This window comes from Fundulus heteroclitus, chromosome 3 (genome assembly GCF_011125445.2).
Source record: "Fundulus heteroclitus isolate FHET01 chromosome 3, MU-UCD_Fhet_4.1, whole genome shotgun sequence".
NCBI lineage: Eukaryota > Metazoa > Chordata > Actinopteri > Cyprinodontiformes > Fundulidae > Fundulus > Fundulus heteroclitus.
The window spans coordinates 9,980,232-10,001,015 of record NC_046363.1 but is presented as its reverse complement, the minus strand read 5'-3'; the positions used below and the strand labels follow the sequence as shown (position 1 = coordinate 10,001,015).

Below are 20,784 nucleotides of genomic sequence, written 5' to 3'. Positions count from 1 at the left end.
AATTAAATATTTACTCGTGTAAAAAATCTGTGGCAGTAGAGCTACTGCACACTGAATCGCCAAGGTTATCTAGCATAACGCAGACGGATCATCTGTTGACATAAATGATGCTGGTGTAACTTTCTCTCTCGACAACACGCGCGCGCGCACACACACACACACACACACACACACACACACACACACACACACACACACACACACACACACACACACACACACACACACACACACACACACACACCTCCCCCGAAGAGTTCCCTGGGTGGAAGACATCATCGGGCGCTCCAGGAGGTTGCAGTAGCCGGCCGCGTCATCCCGTGGATGGGCGGCGCACGGACGGGGAGGACGGAGGGTGTTTTCCAGCTTTAAAAGCACCGGAGCCGGCTCCTCTGACAAACCGCGCTGCGTCATCCAACCCTGGAGACTTCTAAAACAACCTTCACCGCTCCGAAGCGATCCAAACTCACCTCAACATTGCCCCCCAAAAGCTGCCACTCCCCCTGCGATCCATTTTATTCATCCCGCTCGTGCCTCAAAGTTCATTCTTTTGTCTCCAGTTGTGAAGGAACTGTGGCCAATGGTGCATAAAGTAAAGGCAGTGCTGCGTTCTTGAACACTATCATCGGTGGTTACGTTGTTGCACGCCGCGCAGCCGGACGAAGTTGCGCGTCGCGCTTGTTGAATGCAGGACACCTTCAGCCTGTGCGTCAAAGCCAAGTTCAACTCCGGAGCAGCAGCCGGTCAGGAGCTGAGACACCAGCTTCTCGCCTCTACCGCCGCCGACATGAAGTCTGCAGACGAAGGTAAAATTTATATAGCTTCGCACTTTTTTTTTTCTTCTAATGATTGAATTTAGTATGAAATGCTGCGAAAACTGATGTGCAAATTCCAAAGCTTTAACGTACTTTTAAAGAAAGTGGACAATTGTAATGATATTTATATGTCACCGATACCGTTACTGCAGCTTTTGTGAACTAAAAAAAAAGAAAAAAGGAAAAAAGAAAGAAAGAAATATTGAAGGACGGTGAGACTAAAACGTTATAATATCAGCGCAAAACGTGTTTTGCTTCAACTCTACAAAAGAATCACACGATCTATTGTGCAGAAACGGGGCATGCATCCTTTATACGCACACCCTTACCAGTCCCCAGCTGTCTTTGCAGGTGCACCTCTTCTTGTGCAGTAAAGAATGATGGAACTGATTCCTAAACTCTGATTGCTATGATAATGAAATAATAGATCGAAGGTGGGGGGAACAAAAGAAGAGCCTCTTTGAGAAATTCTTTACGATTGAGATTTTTTTTTTTTTACATTTTTATGCAGAAGTTGTAGTACTGGTTTGCCTCATTGAAATAATATTGCTTTTCAACTTTTTGAGGGAGAGAGAGTCAGAGAGAGAACTGTCAGACCGAGCCGGCCTGAGACATAAGCGAACTAAGCTGCTGCTTACATTGCTCAGACGGGGGACGGGGTCTGGTTGGGGATCACTGGCACCAGGTAAACCAAACAAACCTAATTTGCAGCTCAAATCAGGTTTCCAAATTGCATTGGCTGCAGAAGTGAATCTCTTTATCGTCACCACATGTTTCCACACTTTATATATATATATATATATATATATATATATATATATATATATATATATATATATATATATATATATATATATATATATATACTTTAGGGTCTGCTGAGTGTCCAAAACTTCTTATACGTATTAGTACCTGCGTAGGTTGTAGGGCAAAATATGTAATTCTTAATGCAAGTATGTTCTTTTTTTATTGACTTTTACCTTTCAACTTTCTACACTACACAGCAAAATCAGGAAAAATATCATTGGCTTTCCACTAAATTATCTGTATTCTTTTTTTGTAGAACATGATGTTTTTCTATATATATATATTGCATTCTCTACCTGATTAATTTATTCACTTCCCCATAATTGATAGATAATATATTTTGTTTACTTTAAAAAATCCACGTTAATATCAATATATAAAACATATCAGTCCATGTATTATAGTTTTTATCTGACATGTGGTGTGCTGTGCTGTGGTGCCTATTTGCAGCTGGAAGGCACACAAATTTGAACTTCTTTTTCACATTCAAATTAGCAAACTTTGATTCATTTTATCAGAAGCTCTTGACAGTCTGTTTAGCCTTAATTTTCAGTGCTGATGGTACTGGCTTTTTGTGGATGTTGGAAATCTCATTTAGTCTTTGAGGTTTCATACAGACGGGTACAGGCCTATTATTCATTTCAGTCCCTGAGCCCTAAGCCTCATAATTGGTAACAGGCATGTGCGTGTTTCTGTGCTTGCAACTAAGACAGAGAGCTGTGATCTGTGCGTTGTGGGATGTGGGGTAGCCGACTTGACAAGGAGCTATGCGCAACCACACAGAGATTCAACTATGCACTATGAGCCACTAAGCTATCGCAGATAAATCCAGATGTCCACACAAATACAGACCCTCTTGGTGTCTGGCCAAAGCAGTTTGCCAGCCATGCACAAAAAAAGTGGCCCGAGAGTTCTTAGTTTCATGGGCTGCAGACGACTTCTGTGATAGACCACATATCTCTCACTGTGAGATTCTGTCAGTCTGAGCCCAGCCTAGACCACAATCCCTGTGAATAAGCTCCTCCTTAGTCGCACTCGTTTAGTTGTGGGGAGAAAATGTTTTGATCGTGATAGCGCAATTGAGAAAAATTGTTGTGCATATAAAGAACGCTGTAATTTGTGTGATAGTCAGAACACTTTGAAACATGCTGCAAACAAATGTGAGGCACTGCTTTGTGCCTCGGACATTTCTTTCGATCGCCCCCATCCATACACAAACACACAAAAAATGACTTTAGTGCCTTTAAAAGGAATAAACAAAATAGATTTATGCGCTCAGCAGATGTCACACGTGTGAACCCGGAAGACCCGCGTTTCAAGATCATGTAGTGTGTAAAAGTGAAAGCCTTGATGTGTTTGAGTGGGTGTTAGAGGGAGTCAAGTGCGCTTGCAGCACAGTGCACAGATCAAACACACTTTCAGAAGAGTAACAGAAAAAAAAAATCAGCTGCAGCTCAAACCAAGAGCAGTCAGGCCTGACTCAAGGAGGAGTTTCACAAAGGGTGGAGTGAGCAAGGGATCATCATCTGTTCAAACCAGAAAAGAGAGAGAAAAGCATCAGAGAGGACTGAGCCGGGCCACACTGAGTTTTATGCCAAAGAAGAGAGCAATGACAGAGGCAGAAATGAGTTTCCAGCATGAAGAGCAGGAGTTTGACTTCAGCTATGTGTTTGAAGACAATGAAGGTACCCAGAATGAACCAGACAGAGGTGGGTAGTGAGAGGCAGTAATGCTGAATGTGAATGTATAGCTATAACAGTACTTTTCTTTCTAAGAAAGTCTGTAAAGTTGACATTAAATCATTTGAACTGTCATCTAAAATGTATTTTTCTATTTTGGCTTTAAGGTTTCTCTATGTTTATGCTTTTGATTTAAGTGTCCACTGTCTCTATGTCTACTGGTCTATTGGGCATGCATGTTTCTAAAAGCAGGTCCATGAGCTAATTTTAATTCACCTGCCCACACATTATGTGGTATTGGCATTTCATGTGATGCAAAGGGTTGTGGTTCACAAATATAGCATGCTACATAAAGGGGAATGCCCTTCACCGTCTTTCAGACTCAGTAGTATTATATCGAACCACCTTCAGTATCGCTGACATTATTAACAAAAAGTTGTGTGTGAGATAAGTAGCAAACCTCGACGGGTGTTGCTGTGTGTCAGCATGTAAGTGCTTCCTCTAACTTTGTAGTTCCCTCGCACTAACGATTTCCTAGTGAGCTCACTTGCGCGTACTCTCTGTGCATGCGCCGTTTTGCATCTGTGTGTATAACACTACAGCCAACTATTCTTTGACTTAATCACAAGCCCCGAGCAAAGCAAGAGTGCTGTCAGCTGTCCACAGGGGAGGGCCTAATTCGCTTGGTGAGTGATGCAATCAATCAAACGGCGCATCAATCAGCGCTGCAGGAGGAATTCCTGTTGAGTACATATGACAGCAGGGTGTGCCAAACAGAGCCGTAGATGCACTGATCAAACATACAGAGCGACTGTGCTACTTGTGACTATGAGGCGTGTGTAATAACTGCTTTGAGGTGATTGCAAAGACATTTCTTTGCCGCTATTTATTTATATTAAGACATTTTTAATTGATTTGCCATCTTCAATTCAACATTTTTAAAAAAGTCTTTGAATTAGTTGTAAATAATAGTTTTGTTTTTTTGGTTTTCAGACGCATACAACTACACACCAAACGTCAGTCTTCCAGTTGGCATGGGGAACCCTTGTCTGTCCACACAATACCATACCTTGCAGTCCAGTCCTGTCATCCCAGTTTCCTCCTGCCACCAGACTGGGTACATCGCACAAAACGACAACCATGCAGCGTCAGGTTACTACCTGCCTCAAGGCTTAAGACGCAATGGAGCTCCAGCTCTAGAAAGCCCTCGCATAGAGATCACTGCCTATAGCCAATACCCAGAGGATGAAGTAGAAGCCAGCAGTAGGGAAGAGCACATAATCAAACGAGGGGTGAACTCCATTGTCACACTTACGTTGCCGAATGTTGATGTGTACCGTGACCCCAGCTGTCTAAGCCCCGCAAGCAGCATATCCTCTCGCAGCTGCAACTCAGAGGCTTCATCCTATGAGTCTGGCTTTTACAACTACGACAATTCCCCACAGAACTCACCCTGGCAGTCTCCCAGCGTTTCGCCCAGGGCGTCCTCACTTCTGTCTTGTCCACATGCCATCGGCCCTGCAGCCTCTCCTCACCATTCGCCCTCCAACTCCCCACAAATAGGAGCCATGGCAGAGGAAGGATGGCCAGCGCAACCTCGTGGGTCCCGGCCGAATTCCCCTTCCTGCAGTGGCGTTAGCGGAGGCAACGGTGGTGGCATGGGGAAGAGAAAGTACAGTTTCAGTGGCTCCTCTTACCATCAGACACCATGCTCACCCAACCAGTCACCCACCCCATCTTCACACGGTTCCCCAAGGGTCAGCGTCACAGATGAGAACTGGCTTGCCAACACCAACCAGTACACCAACTCAGCCATTGTAGCGGCTATTAATGCTCTCACCACTGATGGGGTGGTAGACATGGGGGAAGGAATCCCAATCAAGACACGGAAGACCATGCTGGACCTCTCATCATCCATGAGTCTGAAGGTGGAACCCGGAGGTGAGGAGCTGGGTCCAGAAGGGGATCTTCGACATGAGGACTATCCTTCCCGTCTTACCTTGAAGAAGGAGAATTACTGTGGCGGCTTCCTGGATGTTCCCCAACATCCATACTCCTGGCCTAAACCTAAGCCTTACCTTGGGTAAGTTACTGCTGCTGTGTCAAAAGCACAAGTATCATTATATAACGAATTTTCAAAATCATCCTTTTTCTATATTTATCCAGTCCTGTACCAGGTTGGCTAGATCTTCTATTTCCTCTTATTTAAAGAGAATTATGAATGGGAAGTTAGTTGTGTCTAAGGGTGTAACGAGATCTGGTGGGACAAGATGTCACAATATTAAAATATCAAGATATTTCTCGTTAAAATCTGTCTAGCAAAGGGCCACTTTAATCACTATGTTACTTCATCCTGTGAATTAAGGATTAACTATTAGTATAAGTCCCAGATGTACTTTAAGCTTGACATTTTGTTTTAAGTATAAAAGAAAGCAGTTTTTTGTTGTGGATGAAGTCAACTAATAATAACACACTCACCCTGAATTACAACTCTTACATAAACTCTGAAGACATAGCACCACATTAAAATTGTTTGTGCGGCAGCATTTGGGGTATTCTGTAAAATAAGATATGTTGACAGAGTGGAATAAAAAATAAAAATTAATTATGAGCACCAAAGGACTACAGTGAAAGGCTAAGTATTAGCTGCTAATGCTGTTAAAGTTGGTATCTGCTTTAAAATACAAAAATACAAAACTCAGTCTCTGACATCACATAGACAATTTGTAGCTTACTCCTATTTCCCACAATATGTATTGCTGTATCTACAAATCCTTCCCAGGACAGAACACCCTCTACACAACACCCACAGCTCGTGGCAGGAGCATCTGTTAGGTTTGTCACAAGCAGTTGGGTTGCAGTCCTATTTCAAAAGGTTAAAACAAAACAAATAATGTGAACAGACAATGTATTTTTAAGCCTCTATCCCCCTTTTTAGACGAAGTGCCCACTATGCATAACTAAAATAATATTCTTTAGGAGCAGAACTACCCACAACTTTACAACCTTAAACCTTAAAGTTCTGCCCTCAGACAGCTGTTTCACTGAGCACACAACCCATAACCCAGCCTGAGTCATTTATTGTCTCTTTGCATCTATATTAAGTTTTGCTTATTTTTCTGGGAGGACAATATTGTTTCAGTTTTATCTTCAAAGGCCGTATCAAAAGGCGGAGAATCAAAGATACATGCTCCTCACTTCCAAACAAGCTCCCTTTGAAGATCAGAACTATTTCATCAATCATATTTTGCACAGTGGAGTTGCTCTGCATGTGTTGGCAGCTGTTGCTATAACAACCCGCATACAAACATAACGTGGGGACACAGATTCAGGCAAACACACAAGGTGAGCTTTTGTGTTTCTTCTCTTTCCCTTCTTTGTGACACAACTTTCTAAGCCAATAACACACTTTCCTGTTGGAAATCAAGTGTTTGATTAAGATAGTGAGCAACAGGAAGTAACGGTGACAGGCCCGGCTGAAGGGGAAGCGGTCTGGGAGTTAATCAGCTGGCTCGCTGCGCTGGCCTGTCGCGCCATTAGACCATCTTTTCTCCATGCAGTTAATGTGATGTCATGCACTGACTGGGCAGATAAAGCCCTGTGGGGGGAAATCAGTCTGTTTTGGGTCAACAAACAGCCCGCAAGTTACACAGAGATGCCAGAGATTGGTTTCAGTCGAACCACCCCTCAGGTCAGGGGTTTACGTTTAGCAGGCATCCGGCGACAAGAAATATTGTCTTGCACATGTTTGTTTTGATTTAGATATCTCTGCGCTGTTCACATGGGAATCTCTGACTCTCCGTCTGGAGAACAATGATGTTGAGGGATGCCAACTGCAGCTCGGAGAAAGGGACACCATACTCTTAAGACGGGTTGTGCTTCTCGGTCGTCTCTCTTCACCGACAGGCTTGTTTTGTAGAATCTCAATGTTATCCAATCCTATTAAGGAACGGCTTAAACGCCAGTCAGTATGAGGTTTGTTTATGAGGCCCAGAAACGTCTTTCATCAAACAGTCACTTTCTTAACTCATTGCAGCTGTTTCCACCTGTCATGCCATAATGTAAAACACACAGCTCTTAAACTGGGCCAGATTTGCTTTTCATATATATATATATTTTTTAACATAAAAGACAACTAATCATTACCCTGACTCAAAGAAATATAGACGACAGGGTAATAATGCTGTTGATTAGATTTAGGACAATAAAGAAATGGAGGATGATAAAGCCAGTTGGATTGCCCCAAATTGGACCGTATTGGGCTAATTTAAAGTAAGCTTGGAATTTTCAGATCCAGGCTTAGAGGACAGTGGAGTATATCCAAGTTCACAAGTACAAACTTGGCAAATTCAATAAAAAACTATACCAGAGAACAAAAGAGATGCATAAATGCACAGCAATCTAATCTTAGCTAACTTTCACCTCCTAGCAACCAACTTGTACTTGTTTTTGCAGCCCTTCTCTGCCAGCCCTTGACTGGCAGCTGCCATCCTGCTCCGGACCGTACAACCTGCAGATTGAGGTGCAACCTAAGTCCCACCACAGGGCTCATTATGAGACAGAGGGAAGCCGAGGAGCAGTGAAGGCACTTTCTGGGGGACACCCTGTGGTTCAGGTAAGTCAGCCTGAAGAAACTAATGTCTTCTAGATGTTAGCTTTGAGGCATTTACTATAGATACATCTTTGCTGTGTGAGTTTAATTAAATAATTCTGGGTTTTAGGAAACTTCTGTTAAAAAGCTGTAAAGAAGAAACCTTCTTGTTGTCTTCACTTAGTGCAAATCCAGATCAGTTACCTGCTTGGAGGCTCAAGTTAACAGCCTGTGTTATGTGGAACTACTTTAAATGACCCAACAGAAACTAGTGTCAGTGTTATGTTGAAAAACCCTACACTTCTAAAGAACAGACTTCACAGCAACTCTGTGTCACAAGTATCAGGTCTGTTTTTTTCTAACCATTATGGTAACTTCAAGGGCAGGTAACTGTCATCATGACTCTACTTTCCATCTCCTTCTGTCCACATCTGCATTTTTACAACTTTTATACTGCGTGAAACACTTACTTAGACAGGTCCTTTTTGACTTGACTCTGCACCACTGCTAGGGGATGCACCCCAAACTTTGTGGCATACATTAATAGTGCGTTCTATTTACCTTGGAACTTGAAACTAGCAAGTCGCAGATTACGTCATCTCCGACCTCTCGCGTTCCAGTTTCCCTCTTGTCGGACAGTAGGAAAAAACATGGCCGCTCGCACAAAAGCCATTTTTAACGTACAAATACAGGCAACCCAAGTCTAAGAATGCATTTATAAAGTCACATTTTATTGCAAAATTGCTAAACCTTCACGACAATAACACTGTTCTACGCAGTATTTTGTGCGTATAAACAGCACATAAACATCCCGTCATTTGAAAACTGAAAAGCATCTATATGAATGACTAAATGTTACATAAATAACAAATAACTCCTAAAATCAAGTAATGTTACTTCAAGTAGCAGCCATAATGAATAGGGAAATTGGATATGGTCCTATTGCACTGACATTCTGACTCGTAATTCTGACTTTAGGGGGTGTATCAGTTGAAAGTTCCCACTAGGAGGTCAGAAATTCTGACTTCCAATGCAGCATAAATTGGTCTTCTACTGTCTTAAGACAACTCCAGTTCCAAAAACGTAGAGTCATTTTATGTAATATACTATTTTATAAACCTTTAAACCATTTACACAGACACATTGGGCAGTTATTTCTCAAGAATACCTTGGTCATTTACACAGGAAAAGGAGGAAGGAATGAACCACCTGCTATCTACTGGCAGAGAATTAGTTATTTTATTTTCAGTGACAGTAAAAAAAAAAAAAGTAAGGCAGTGTAAAAATCTATAAATTAGCATTTCCCTTAAACCATGATAATATTCTTGCTGTTTCCATCTCTTTTGAAAAGGTTTTCATGTCATGCGTGCGTTGTTGTTTTTCTTCTGCTGCTTTGATATGACATGTATTTATCTTTGACATTTGCATGTGTAACTCCATATTTTGTTAGGAACTGTTAACACTGCTGTCAGTGCGGGATGAAATATGGAAAATCTGGGATGAACATGGATGTCTGTGGAAATCCCTACCAAATCCAACTGTGCAAGTACAGTTAATACAATTTATGTCACATAGGGTCCGTGGTTGAATGGACTGCAGGGTGAACTTTGAGTCATGAATTAGGTCTTTACATGTTCCGTTCCCTACATTCACATAAACCGCTTTAGTGTTTCTGAAATCAGAGATATGTGCTTTGGTCTTGGCCTCTGTCAGACTATCCATTAGGTTTTTCCTCTGGGACTAGCTAGTCTGGACACATACTAAATGCACATAACCAGAGAAACATCTAGGTATGCTATTAAATGCTTTACCTTTTAACATCACTTTAAAAACCCTGAACTATCTCTTTATAGTATGTAAGAACCTCAACCAAGTGTGTTCTGATGAAAGTGAGAAATGTTATAGTAAACTAAATTAGCATTATATCAATAGTATATTTTCCACTCATCACAGCTTGCCCACCCTGTTAACTACCAGCAGAGGCCTTTCTTGTAACGTTAACACAGTGTGTATACTCACCTGACCATAGGCTTTACTTTTCTCCATATTCCTGTTTGCTGTGTTACCAGTGTGCCCCAAAGCTCAGAGTCTTTCTCAATTACTATTGCGACAAATTATCGCCTCTTACTATTGTACTTGGAAAACCTTTAAAGAGCACATGTGAGTCTTGCCAACAGTACTGCATAGAACTCCTGTCTGTGTTGCGCTGTCATCAGCCTGCATTCATCTTGGTTTACACAAGGTGGGAATTTAGTGCTTTGTGCATGTCCCTAAAGGTGAGGGCAAATGTGACCTTCAACTATTCATTTAAAGCATAACTGACTAGTTGTATTTTTAATAGGTTTGTTAAATAAAGCATAACTTAATGAATGCTCTGTTTCTTGAACACCAAACCCTTAGAAACATGTATTTACCCCAGTACAGTGTAATGTTAGTGGTCCTACAGCGTCACACAGTTAGCACTGTGTAAGCGATGTCCTGGAGCTGTTTTGTAAATAGATGTTGTCAGCACATCCTGGTCTACTCGGTGTCAAATGCACTCGACAGTCGTTGGCCAGCGCGGTGTTATAAACAGCCCTGTCAAACCTGCAGGTTTTCTCAGTAAATACAGGTCATTATTCCCCTTCATTAAAAACCTTTGTACATCAACATGCATGAATCAACATTTCAGCCTAGCAACTGCCGATGCCACAGAGACAGGGTGACAACAGTAAGCCTGCCATACACAGCTGCGGCAGGTGTGACCGGCTTTGATTTAGCCTACACTGCCGTCTGACTCACTTTTCACGAACCGGAGCAAAAAGCCACAAGTTAAGCTCCAGAACTGTGTATAAACAGTGTATTCAAAGTTTGCTAACTTAGGCCAACACGATGTCAGAATGATATTCTATGGTTTTTACAAATTGAAATCTGAATATATGTTTAGATTCAATCCCTCTGAGTCAATTCTTTGTAAAAACCATTTTGTTACAATTCCTAACAATCTTTTGGGGGTTTGCACACATATAGACAGATTTGTTTAATATTCTTATTTGCAAAATAGCCCAAGCCCAGTCAGATTATATGGGAAGCATCTGTGAACATCAGTTTAGCTACAAATCAAATTAACCATTGGTCTAGCTACAGATAGTTAATTTGATTTGGGTCTGGACTTTGAGTAGACCATACAGAGGGGTTTGCAGTAATCTAACCAATGCCATTATGCATCTGGCATTATGTTTAGGGTCGTCCTGCCAAGAGGATGAACCTCAATCCCAGTTTCAACTAGGATAGGGGATATTGTTTCCCAGGATCTCCCTGTCATGTAGCTCAATCAATCTTCCAATCAACTCTGACCAGAGACCCTGTTAAATATGCTGTGTTGAGGATGATGTACCAAGATAGATTTTCATATGGAATAGAACAGAAAGGGGTTGCTGGACATGCTTACTGTGTCGCCTTCATGATTAGTTACAAACCTTAGACAATACTCTGTGTGGCTTTCTTTCAACAATGACTTTCTTCCTGTATCTCTTCCATAAAGACCAGATTGTGGGGAATGCACAGTTAAAACTTGCCCTGTTGACAGATTTTCCCACCTGGATCTTTGCAGCTCCTCCAGAGGGACACACTAAAACAAAAAAATAAAAGCTTATGGTTGTAACAGGACAAAATGTGAAAAGTTCAAAAGCTACCAATGTTGAAACTTCGATGATTCAAGGTACATTTTAAAACTGTAATACACAAATTACGGTGTGTCGTTACTCTTACACTTCTTCGCATACATTTCAGACTTTTTGGAAAGTGAGGATTTATATCTGTGATTCATTTTCTGTGCAGTTAGCTGGGGTATCTTGAAGGTTTTATAACTCTGGAAACCCCTCCGAGCAAGGCAGTGAGCAGAAAGATATATCTATAAAGATGAGCCAATTGTGTGTTATTGCTCAATTTATACCTTGAAGAAAATGTTTGGTGACTTCAGTGTTTTTTAGAGTTCAAGATACAAAATCTCTTAAACTTGACTCACAAATTTAGCGCTTTCTTTGTCCCTGTTGAGGTGTTGTAAAAAAAAACATTGACATGGTATTAACATTGAAGGAAGTGCATTCAGTGGTCCCAAATGCCCCGCGGTAATGAGTGGGCTGCGCTGGATGGGTGAGGCCCAGTCAAGGAGAATGATCCAATAATGACACAGGGGCATATCTAGGAAGCATGTGTGCATGCGTTGTGTGTGCACTGCTTAAGGCTCGAGCACGCAGAGAGAAAGAAGGGACAAGGGGCATAGGGAGTCACAAGGCAGCTGGAACTTGCCTTGGCAGCCCCCTAGAGATGTTCTGTATCCTGCTGATTAGGACCCGGGTAGCCCTGAGGTTGCCTGAGCACGGTAGGTGGGGATGTGGTTGGGGACATCCAGGAGTCAGAATCCCAAGGCCCCTCAGATGCCACCTCTCTCCCCTTCACACCCGTGTGTCTCTCCCTTCCTCCCTCTCTTGAGGACCTGAAGATGTCATTCTTAGTGAACTTCTAATCCTTCAGCGATTTCCCAAACCCACAGCAGCAGGCATCCCTCATGTTGAGTCCCAGTCAAGCAGGGCTCTATTGTTTTCTTAGCTCATGCATGATCAGACATGTGCCATGAGTGATGGTGACACATGTGTTGGAAAGCAACACCAGGTGAAACAACACCAAGCTGAAGCAGCCTGGAAGGATGAAATGTTTATACAACAGCCTGCATGGTGGTGCAGTTGGTTGCATGACTGACCAGCAGAAAGAGGATCCTGTGATTTAACTCTAACTATCACCCGTCTGTGTGGCGTTTGCATGTTCTCCCTGTTCATGCATGTGCCTTGCCTGGGCACTACAGCCTTGCCGCTCGTCCATTGATTCCTGGAGATAATGGCAACAACCCTTCTGTGAACTTGCAAGAATTATGTAGATATTAGATAGTTTTTCTAATATCCTCTGCTAATCAGACCACTTGCTGATCATTCACATTAGAATTGTACCACATTTTTTCTCTGCCTGTTCTCCACCTTCTGCTACCCACACACACACCTGCAATGCCTTACTTTATTTATAGGCAGCACACCATTGCCCAAATCTGATCATCGAGGATGTTCAGAATGTTCCAGATGCTATTCTAGTTCACTTTAACCACACTAAAGGAATTTTCAAAGCCATACAAAGGAAAAACCTTGGTCTACCATGTATCTCATTTTCTATACCCGCCTACTCCTTGCAGGTTCACTGCCTGGTACCTATTTCCAGTTGTCAGGGAAGAAGAGGCACAGTAGACACTGGACAGGTTGCCAGATTATTGAGGACAAACAATATACTCATATATTAAGACAATTTTAGAGTGACCAATTAACATAGCTTTGTCTCCAGAGCCCTCAGGGAGAACCCTTGATATGGAAAGGGAGAACTTGCTAACTAAACACAAGAAACCCTGGCAGTATTTTAAACCAAGACGTTATTTGCTTGGGCCTGTGGCCTGGTCTGCCATCCGTTAATTTAAAATCATATGCTAACTGAAAATCTTTTGTGGCAAAAACTGTTTCCCTTGAATTATATTCAAGACAAGAAATCCGGTTCTCAGTGAATTACAAAGAATTTGATCTAGCTGGTATTGCAATACTTTGTCTAATTGGTGATAATGCAATGGAACCTAAGTGACGCCCACCTAGCCCTTAGGAACAGGCAACAACACCTGTGGAGTGTTCTGTGCAGGGCAGTCATGCTTGTGACTTTTCATGGAGGATAATGACTGGCCTATACACATACAGGCTCTCTTTCATTAAACCTAAAGCAAAACAGACGTGCTGTAATTTTTGCAGGATGTAGCCACAGTCCCTTTTAAAGTGTGCATTACTTAATACCAATCTCTGTCTTGCTCTGCAGCTTTAATACATAACAAATTTGCCATAGGCTTTCGCCATGGCGACATGAAAGACCTCATCAGGCTCGTGCTGGGTTTTTCACATGTGTGGCTTCACCTTGGGATCCGGTACTTTGTGCCTATGTAATGTCTCAAAGAAACCCCTCCCAATCTACAGCAAACTATACTGTAGCACCTAATTGCTCATTAAATCTACTGCTGCCTCTTGTTTGATATTCAAAAGGCTCAGTTTACCCTATGGTGCTGTACGAGCTTAGTCAGTACTATTATTTGTGACCCAAAGGGCCATTTATGCAACTCGCAAATTGTGGTTCTCCTTCCCTTACAGCAGTATCGGGCTACCACTAATTACCAACTAATAATATGTGGAAAAAGCACAGAGTTGTGCATTGTTTTTACAGGTTTAAAGTGATAACCAGACAAACTGTACATTCATGATGCGTAACACAGGAGGGTAGCATTATTGGCTGGTTAGAAGAGAAACAGCCATCAGCAATGCATCATTTCCATTATAAAAGCCTCTGTTGGTTTGGATGATATTTCTCATGGCAGGTTTTTCTGGTAACAAAACCATTGTTTTTACAGGGAATTTGGACCCGCACTTGTCTAGACATGGGCTTTTGCTTGAAAAGTTGCCCTCAATGACATAACGCTATGGTACTCGGTTACACAAAAAAACTTTAAGGGCTATAGAAGTTTGGTTACTTATAAATGGACGGGCATGTGCATCCATGGAAACGAAACACATTAAAGGATTGCATATGTTGCTCTGTGCGTTCATTATGGGGCACGGGAGATGTGAGTAGGCCAGGCGGGTGATGGTGTAAAGTCTGGAAGCAGAGACAACTTGGATGAGTGTCTATTTAATTGGGTACAGCGCAGGCTGGCCACATGCGTGTGTCAGCACTTGACAGAGGAGAGACTGGGATAATAGGAAAAAGCTTGAATCAACTGCTACATTTACCACTCCCCAACCCCCTTCTACTTCCAGCGCTCCACTCGCCGATTGTCTGTGCCACGTGGACTTCTACGAGTCATGACATTTCTCCAGGCAGTGATGAAAGGAATCACTGAAGGGGGAGAGACAGCAGCACATTGCCTGCTTGTGGAGTGTATTCATAATCAATTTCCAGCCAGGACAGACATAACTAATTTTGCACTGAGTCATTACATTTAACATTTTGAAATCCTTTATCCTTCAGTGCTTAAGCCAGGTGCAGACAGCATTTCAAATGCCACTGTTACTAAAGAAAAGAGAGAATAACCTACTCTGAAAAGCTTTAGCGAGCCTTTGTGTCGTCCTCTTTGATAAGTATGATTACAATTAGTCAGTGAATGCATTATCCACTAAAGTGTAATGCTTGGTTTGAGTTCCAGCTCTGTTGCATGTTACCTGTTAATCCAAAACTACATCATATTGAGAGATGCATAGAGGTACTCTGCAAAAGTGTGTTTTGGACTTTTTCACATAAATATATTGCAGTACGAACAGTTGCCTTTAGAACTCACCTAATTGGCTAACAAAGAGGCTAAAAAGCACCAAGCTCTATGGAGACCTACTAATTAGGCATTCATTAGGTTGAGCTGTGATGAACATGGACAATAGCTAAAACATACAGGGCACTGGCCCTTGAGGACTGACTTTGGACACCACTGCTGTAGGTAGTCTGAATTGACATAGTAGGCAGAAACTTGTTTCCTGAAAACACGTCTCCTCCTATTTGTCCCATTTGCAGGGTATCCCAGCAGTGCCAATACATCCACCGTTGCATTAAGCACGAGTGTCACCATGGTATTTAGATGTTTACCACAATCAGAGTGACTGCCTCACACCTTGTCACAGTGTATGCGTTCGCCCTAGAGATCATCTGGGAAAGGAATGTGACGATAGAAAACTCTGTTGAAATGTTTTAGATACTTTTATTTAAGATTTAAGTTGGCTTACTGTCCTTTTTTAATCATTTGAAAGATCCTTATGTATAGTTATGGCTCACCAGTGCACGCATGATTAACACTGCTGTTTTGAATGCATATCAAAAAGTTAATTTGTGATTAAATTGTGATATATAGTAAAATTGAACATCTGAGAGGAACCATGATGCGCTGTGGCTGCAATTCACCACTTTACCATCTGGGTTGGCAATTTCCCCCATTAAACTGAGTGTACGCGATGGGGGAGAGTTGCCTTACGGACCACACACTTTTCTGTCAAGGTTTTTTATTTTCTTTTTATTGATCACAATATTTGCGTGGAAAGTGAAGAACATAAGTGTCAGGCCCAATTTGTGCATACGCAAGCTTTACAAATGAGGGCCCTGGTCGAATATAACCAAAACCAACTTCTTAGACTATGTGCAAGTAACTGTATCTGGTAGAAAACCAACAATGCACATCACCCTGAACGCACCTTCCTTCACAATGACCCATGGTGGTGCCAGGGAATCTTGCTGCTGGGATGCTTCTCTACAGACGTTTAAGCTAGTCAGACTTGAAAAGAAAATGATAGAGGAGCGTAGAGAAACATTAGGGAAGAAAACAAAAGACCGAGGTTATGGTTGGCCTTCCAGTATGTACCATTGTGGGTTAAAATGCAGTGACATTGGTGTTTTTAACATAAAAAAGTGCAAAAATGTTCATCGGATATTTAATATGTTTAATACATATTTCATCCTTAAATAAAGTAAAGAACCATTCTACTTGTGATTTGTAGTTGACTGAGCATCGCAAGAGTTCAGCAGAAGCAGAGGCAAGACTGTAGGCTGAGGGTCAGGGGAAGTACATATGGAAAAAGAATTGAAAGCGGTCGCCCAGTGGGACTAGACTGCCTTCTCTAGCTGCCGGTTAGGCTAACGTCACCAAGAGGGCTACCTGACCTCATTAATCACTTCCTCTCCCCCCGCGAGGTCACAAGGTTTTGAGTCCTGATACCTGAATCACTGTGCGTTACCACGGGATGAGTGAAAAGACAAGCCACCCAATCCCCCCCCCCCCCCCATGACCCAAACTCCTCCCGTTATCTTGCCTCTCTTGTGGGCCACCCTGCAGCCGTGTGGAGGCTGAGGTAATGGCTTAAGGTCACAGAGAACCCCCCCCCCCAAAATAAAGTCCACACATGCAAAATGTGACAGACAACACAGTTTTGTAGTCCAGCTGCCTTCGTCTTATTAATCCAAAACACAACGTCATGCAATTTAACACTCTGGTGTTTCGGATTTGTAGCTTGTGCATCACTGTGGCCCTCGCACAAGTCAGTGCACCAGTAACTGGTAGCATGTGTGCGTACGCGTAATTGCTGCTGATGACACTATAAGTAAAATATAACAAGGCGAGTAGGGCCTGTCGGTGAGATCACCGTGCAGATGAAATGGCCCCTTGGGATGGCAAGACTTCAAGAAGCCCCCGACCTCGGCCTAACTCACTGATGACTAGCATGTGTGACTAGCTCACGGATCGAGACAGCTGCTAGAGACACTACGGCAGGCGGAGGAGAGAAATAGCTGGAAGTGGAGATGACTGACAGCCTCAGCTTCTCCACTTGCTATATGATTCCTTGATACGTGAATCAGAGATGTGACCTGATTCAGAGACCAGGACTGGTGCTTAGATCACCGAAGCATATGGATACATACTTGACTTGAATGGCTGTTAATACCCTATTTTTATTCAAGGTAATTAATTCGGAAACTTGGTAAGAGAACAGGAGCATGCTCTGACTTGTCCTTCGTCCAAAAGCTATCTCATTAACTTCAGACAGCACACATTTTTTTCTCAGTGTCAGAGCAAGGTTCACCTCTCAGACAAATTTGTTCCTGAACCAGAGGTATTGCAGGTCCGTGGAATTGTAGCCCTAATTTTTCAAAGACCTGAAAATGACAGCTCTCCAGTCTCCCCAGTCTTCATCACATCCATGTGCCTGCCTAACCCTCTCAAAAGATAATTGTAAATCAATTAATTGGCTTATATCATACGTTACCTGTGGTCTGCATATTACTGTATGAATAATTGCACTAAGACAAACAACTAGGGTATTTCATTTTATGTTACTGCTCTTTTCAGTTTGTCTGAGGTAGTGCACTGATGGGTGCTAGAGTAATTGACCAATTTGTGGGATTTTGTCTGAGAGTGCCCCAGCTTTTGTGGGCCCCGGTCTTGTGTAACTGATCTCCCGCAGCATATTTTTCAAGTGGTCAAGAAGCCACCTGTGTGGCTCCATGGAGGTTCACATATTGGCAGAGGACTCTCATTTGTTTTTTTTAGTTTTTTGTTTTTTTTTGGGTATACTGTAACAGATGTATTCTGCAGCTTCACTGCAATTCTCAGCTGGGAGACATATCTAAGGAGACATAAACATACCCTCTTATGACCAGTGGCGCTGCAAGGGTCTGTTTGGGCCCCAAGCAAAAAATTCTAAAAGGACCCTCAGACAAGGTTTCATCAAATATGGAAACTTTTAATTTTAATTATTACAATGTGCACACCAGGGGGTCAGGTGAAATAATCTTCCAAATACACTCTGGTCTTATTTCTATCTTCTGAGTTCTTCCTCTTCTCATAAATTTCTAAGACATTTTTGCTTCCTGGGACTCTCAACCATTTTCAAAGTATACAGTGAGAGCAGTGGCTCTACAATGAACAGCTGAAGCAGATGTTCACTGGATACATAAACACTAGAAGTGTGCAGCCGAAAAATATAATCCACTATACCTTCAATACTATAAACCCCCTACACCAAATACAACAACAGACATCTACTACATACAGTAATTTAGTTGCATTAGCAATCCTTATGGCATATTTAGTCAGTCATTTACCATTCTTAGCTTGGCTGTTTGAAAACAACTTGTATGCGTTAAAAATGGAAAACTATGTTTTAACCTGTTATTTTTTTTTTTTACTTACAGCAAGCTTGCTAAGCAAGTTATAGTCCCTACAGCCAGGTAGATAACATGGGCCTGGTGAGGTTAAAGCTGCATTAAGATCTATTGCTTTGAGCTACATAATCCACAATCAGCTATCACACTCACCACTGTCTTGTTTTTTTTTCTTACTCCTTTTTTTACTCTGTTTCTTTTTCCTCCAGAAGGATCACTTCTTTTCATTTTGACACAAGTTGATGCGGCTGTCAGCCTGTGCTTGTGCAGCAAACAAGATAGCCTTATTTAGCTTCCACATTAGTTTGAGTTAAATAAGCGCTTAAAGCATTACCATAAGCCACAAGGTTCATTCACCACTGTTGTGTTAAATTTATTGAAAATTATTTTCTTCCACTTTTTGGTCTTTTCTGTGTTTTTTTTACTTACAAAAAGATACGTTTTTTATTTTATTTTAACGGAGTTGAGGGCTCATGTTTGTTTACTTAAGAACTCACACTTTCAGTGAAAGGGGGGAAGGGGAGAGGGCTCCGTCAGGGACTCTGAGATCTACGCAGTCAATGCGGCTTTTCTGCTGCTGTGGGTCTGAATTGGTTCATAGTGTGCCGGCCCTCTGGGGGCCCCTCGGGGCCCCAAGCAATTGCCTGGCCTGCCTAATGGCACCCAGCGCCCCTGCTTATGGTCATCTGAGAACATTACACTGCTGTGAAAATATGTCGCCTGGGAGCCTTTCGCCCTCCTTTTGACCAAATCATGTAGTTGGTAAATGATTTTGCTCAAAAATAGCTAACTTTTTTGCAAACAGTCCTTGAAATTTTAAACAATGTCCTCATATTTATGTTGTTATGCCATTGCCAAGTTGTGACTTTTAAACCATTGCCATTCTAAGGTAGATGCTTAAGAAACATTTTCATTATCACAGGTTATGTTTAAAATGCAGTGGTCTCAAAAATTGACAGTAATTTTGAAACTGCATGGCAAAGCAGGTTCTCTCTACCTTTTCACAATTTTTTGATCTTTTTATTGGTTGAGCAGTAGCAGCTAATAGAGGCATCCAAGAGGAAGCGGTAGTTGTTTGAAGTTGTGATACTGATACGCAAGTCTCTTTCATCACAGTGGGACACAGTCTCTTAACTTTAATGGAAATCATAATGCAAGTTCATAACTGCCAGAAGGCAGAAGGGGCAGGATTATGTTGTACTGGATGGAGGGGCTGTTTTACTGCCACCTTTCACACTCAAAAAATGTGTTGGATTAAAGCAACCCAGTTTGGGTTAGCGTCTGAACCCCATTCTTGGTCACATATGGAGCGGTCCAGGTTGATTTAGCCAATCTATCAGCATTGGCTAAAATTCTTGAAGCTCTTGTTAGTGAGCAAAGACAAGAGGTTTTCTTTTATGCTCTAATACTATTTTAGCAGGATATCATTCTTTAGAAAAAAACATAGCACAATTGCAGCTGCAATAAAGCAGGTAATGTCATTCTTGGTGCACTTGATAAGAAACAAAAGTGTCAAAAGTATTCACAGTTGGTACTCAGTAGAAGTATAGGTACTAGGGTTTAAAACACTTCTGTTGAAGTTGAAGTATCAACTGCTACCCTTTAGTCATGTATATCTATATAAAAAAATACTTAAAACATAGAAGTACAACAAGCAGCCTGGACTGAAAAATACTCCTGAATAGGTGTTGAAAGGTTTTCAGAAAATACTGAGTTAAAGACCGATTTAAGTTTGTTTGTGGTTGCCATGATAATTGAGAATTTACACAGACACATAAAAGTAAAAGTAATTTAAGACAGAAAATGCTATTAAGAACAAAAGCTTAGTCCACCCGCACCATGGTGGCCTATAGTGAACTACCCCACCCCGAAAAAATACCTATTTCCATGGAAAATGATGACAATACTGTTATGATAAGATGGCAATACAGTAGACAGTGCTGTCAAAGTAAATGATTAATCCAAAATTTTTTGCATCAGTTCTAACCATCTTGAAAAAATCTTCTAGATATTTACAGAGATGTATAAGAGCCTGCTGTTCTTGGCTACTAACCTCCTCACTAGAGCTTGTTTGGTACATTCCGCTCACAAATGTAGCTCTCTGCTACAGACATCTTCATATTAAGTTACATACAGTTAATAT

The 20,784-nt window shown here is 41.8% G+C and overlaps 1 protein-coding gene across 3 annotated transcripts in view; it reads left to right on the top strand.

Annotated features, from left to right (window-relative positions):
* The first annotated feature begins 273 nt into the window (after positions 1-273).
* LOC105933382 (nuclear factor of activated T-cells, cytoplasmic 1) overlaps positions 274-20,784 on the top strand; it is a 75,089-nt gene continuing 54,578 nt past the window's right edge. For 2 of the 3 annotated variants that reach the window (XM_036129949.1, XM_036129943.1), the window contains exons 1-3: positions 274-806; positions 4,295-5,384; positions 7,757-7,916. In XM_036129949.1, coding sequence (XP_035985842.1) covers positions 686-806; positions 4,295-5,384; positions 7,757-7,916 — 1,371 coding nt within the window. In that variant the 5' untranslated portion in view covers positions 274-685. Of the gene's footprint in view, positions 807-3,159; positions 3,332-4,294; positions 5,385-7,756; positions 7,917-20,784 lie in introns of those variants that run through there. The other variant, XM_036129944.1, reaches the window with a different exon arrangement.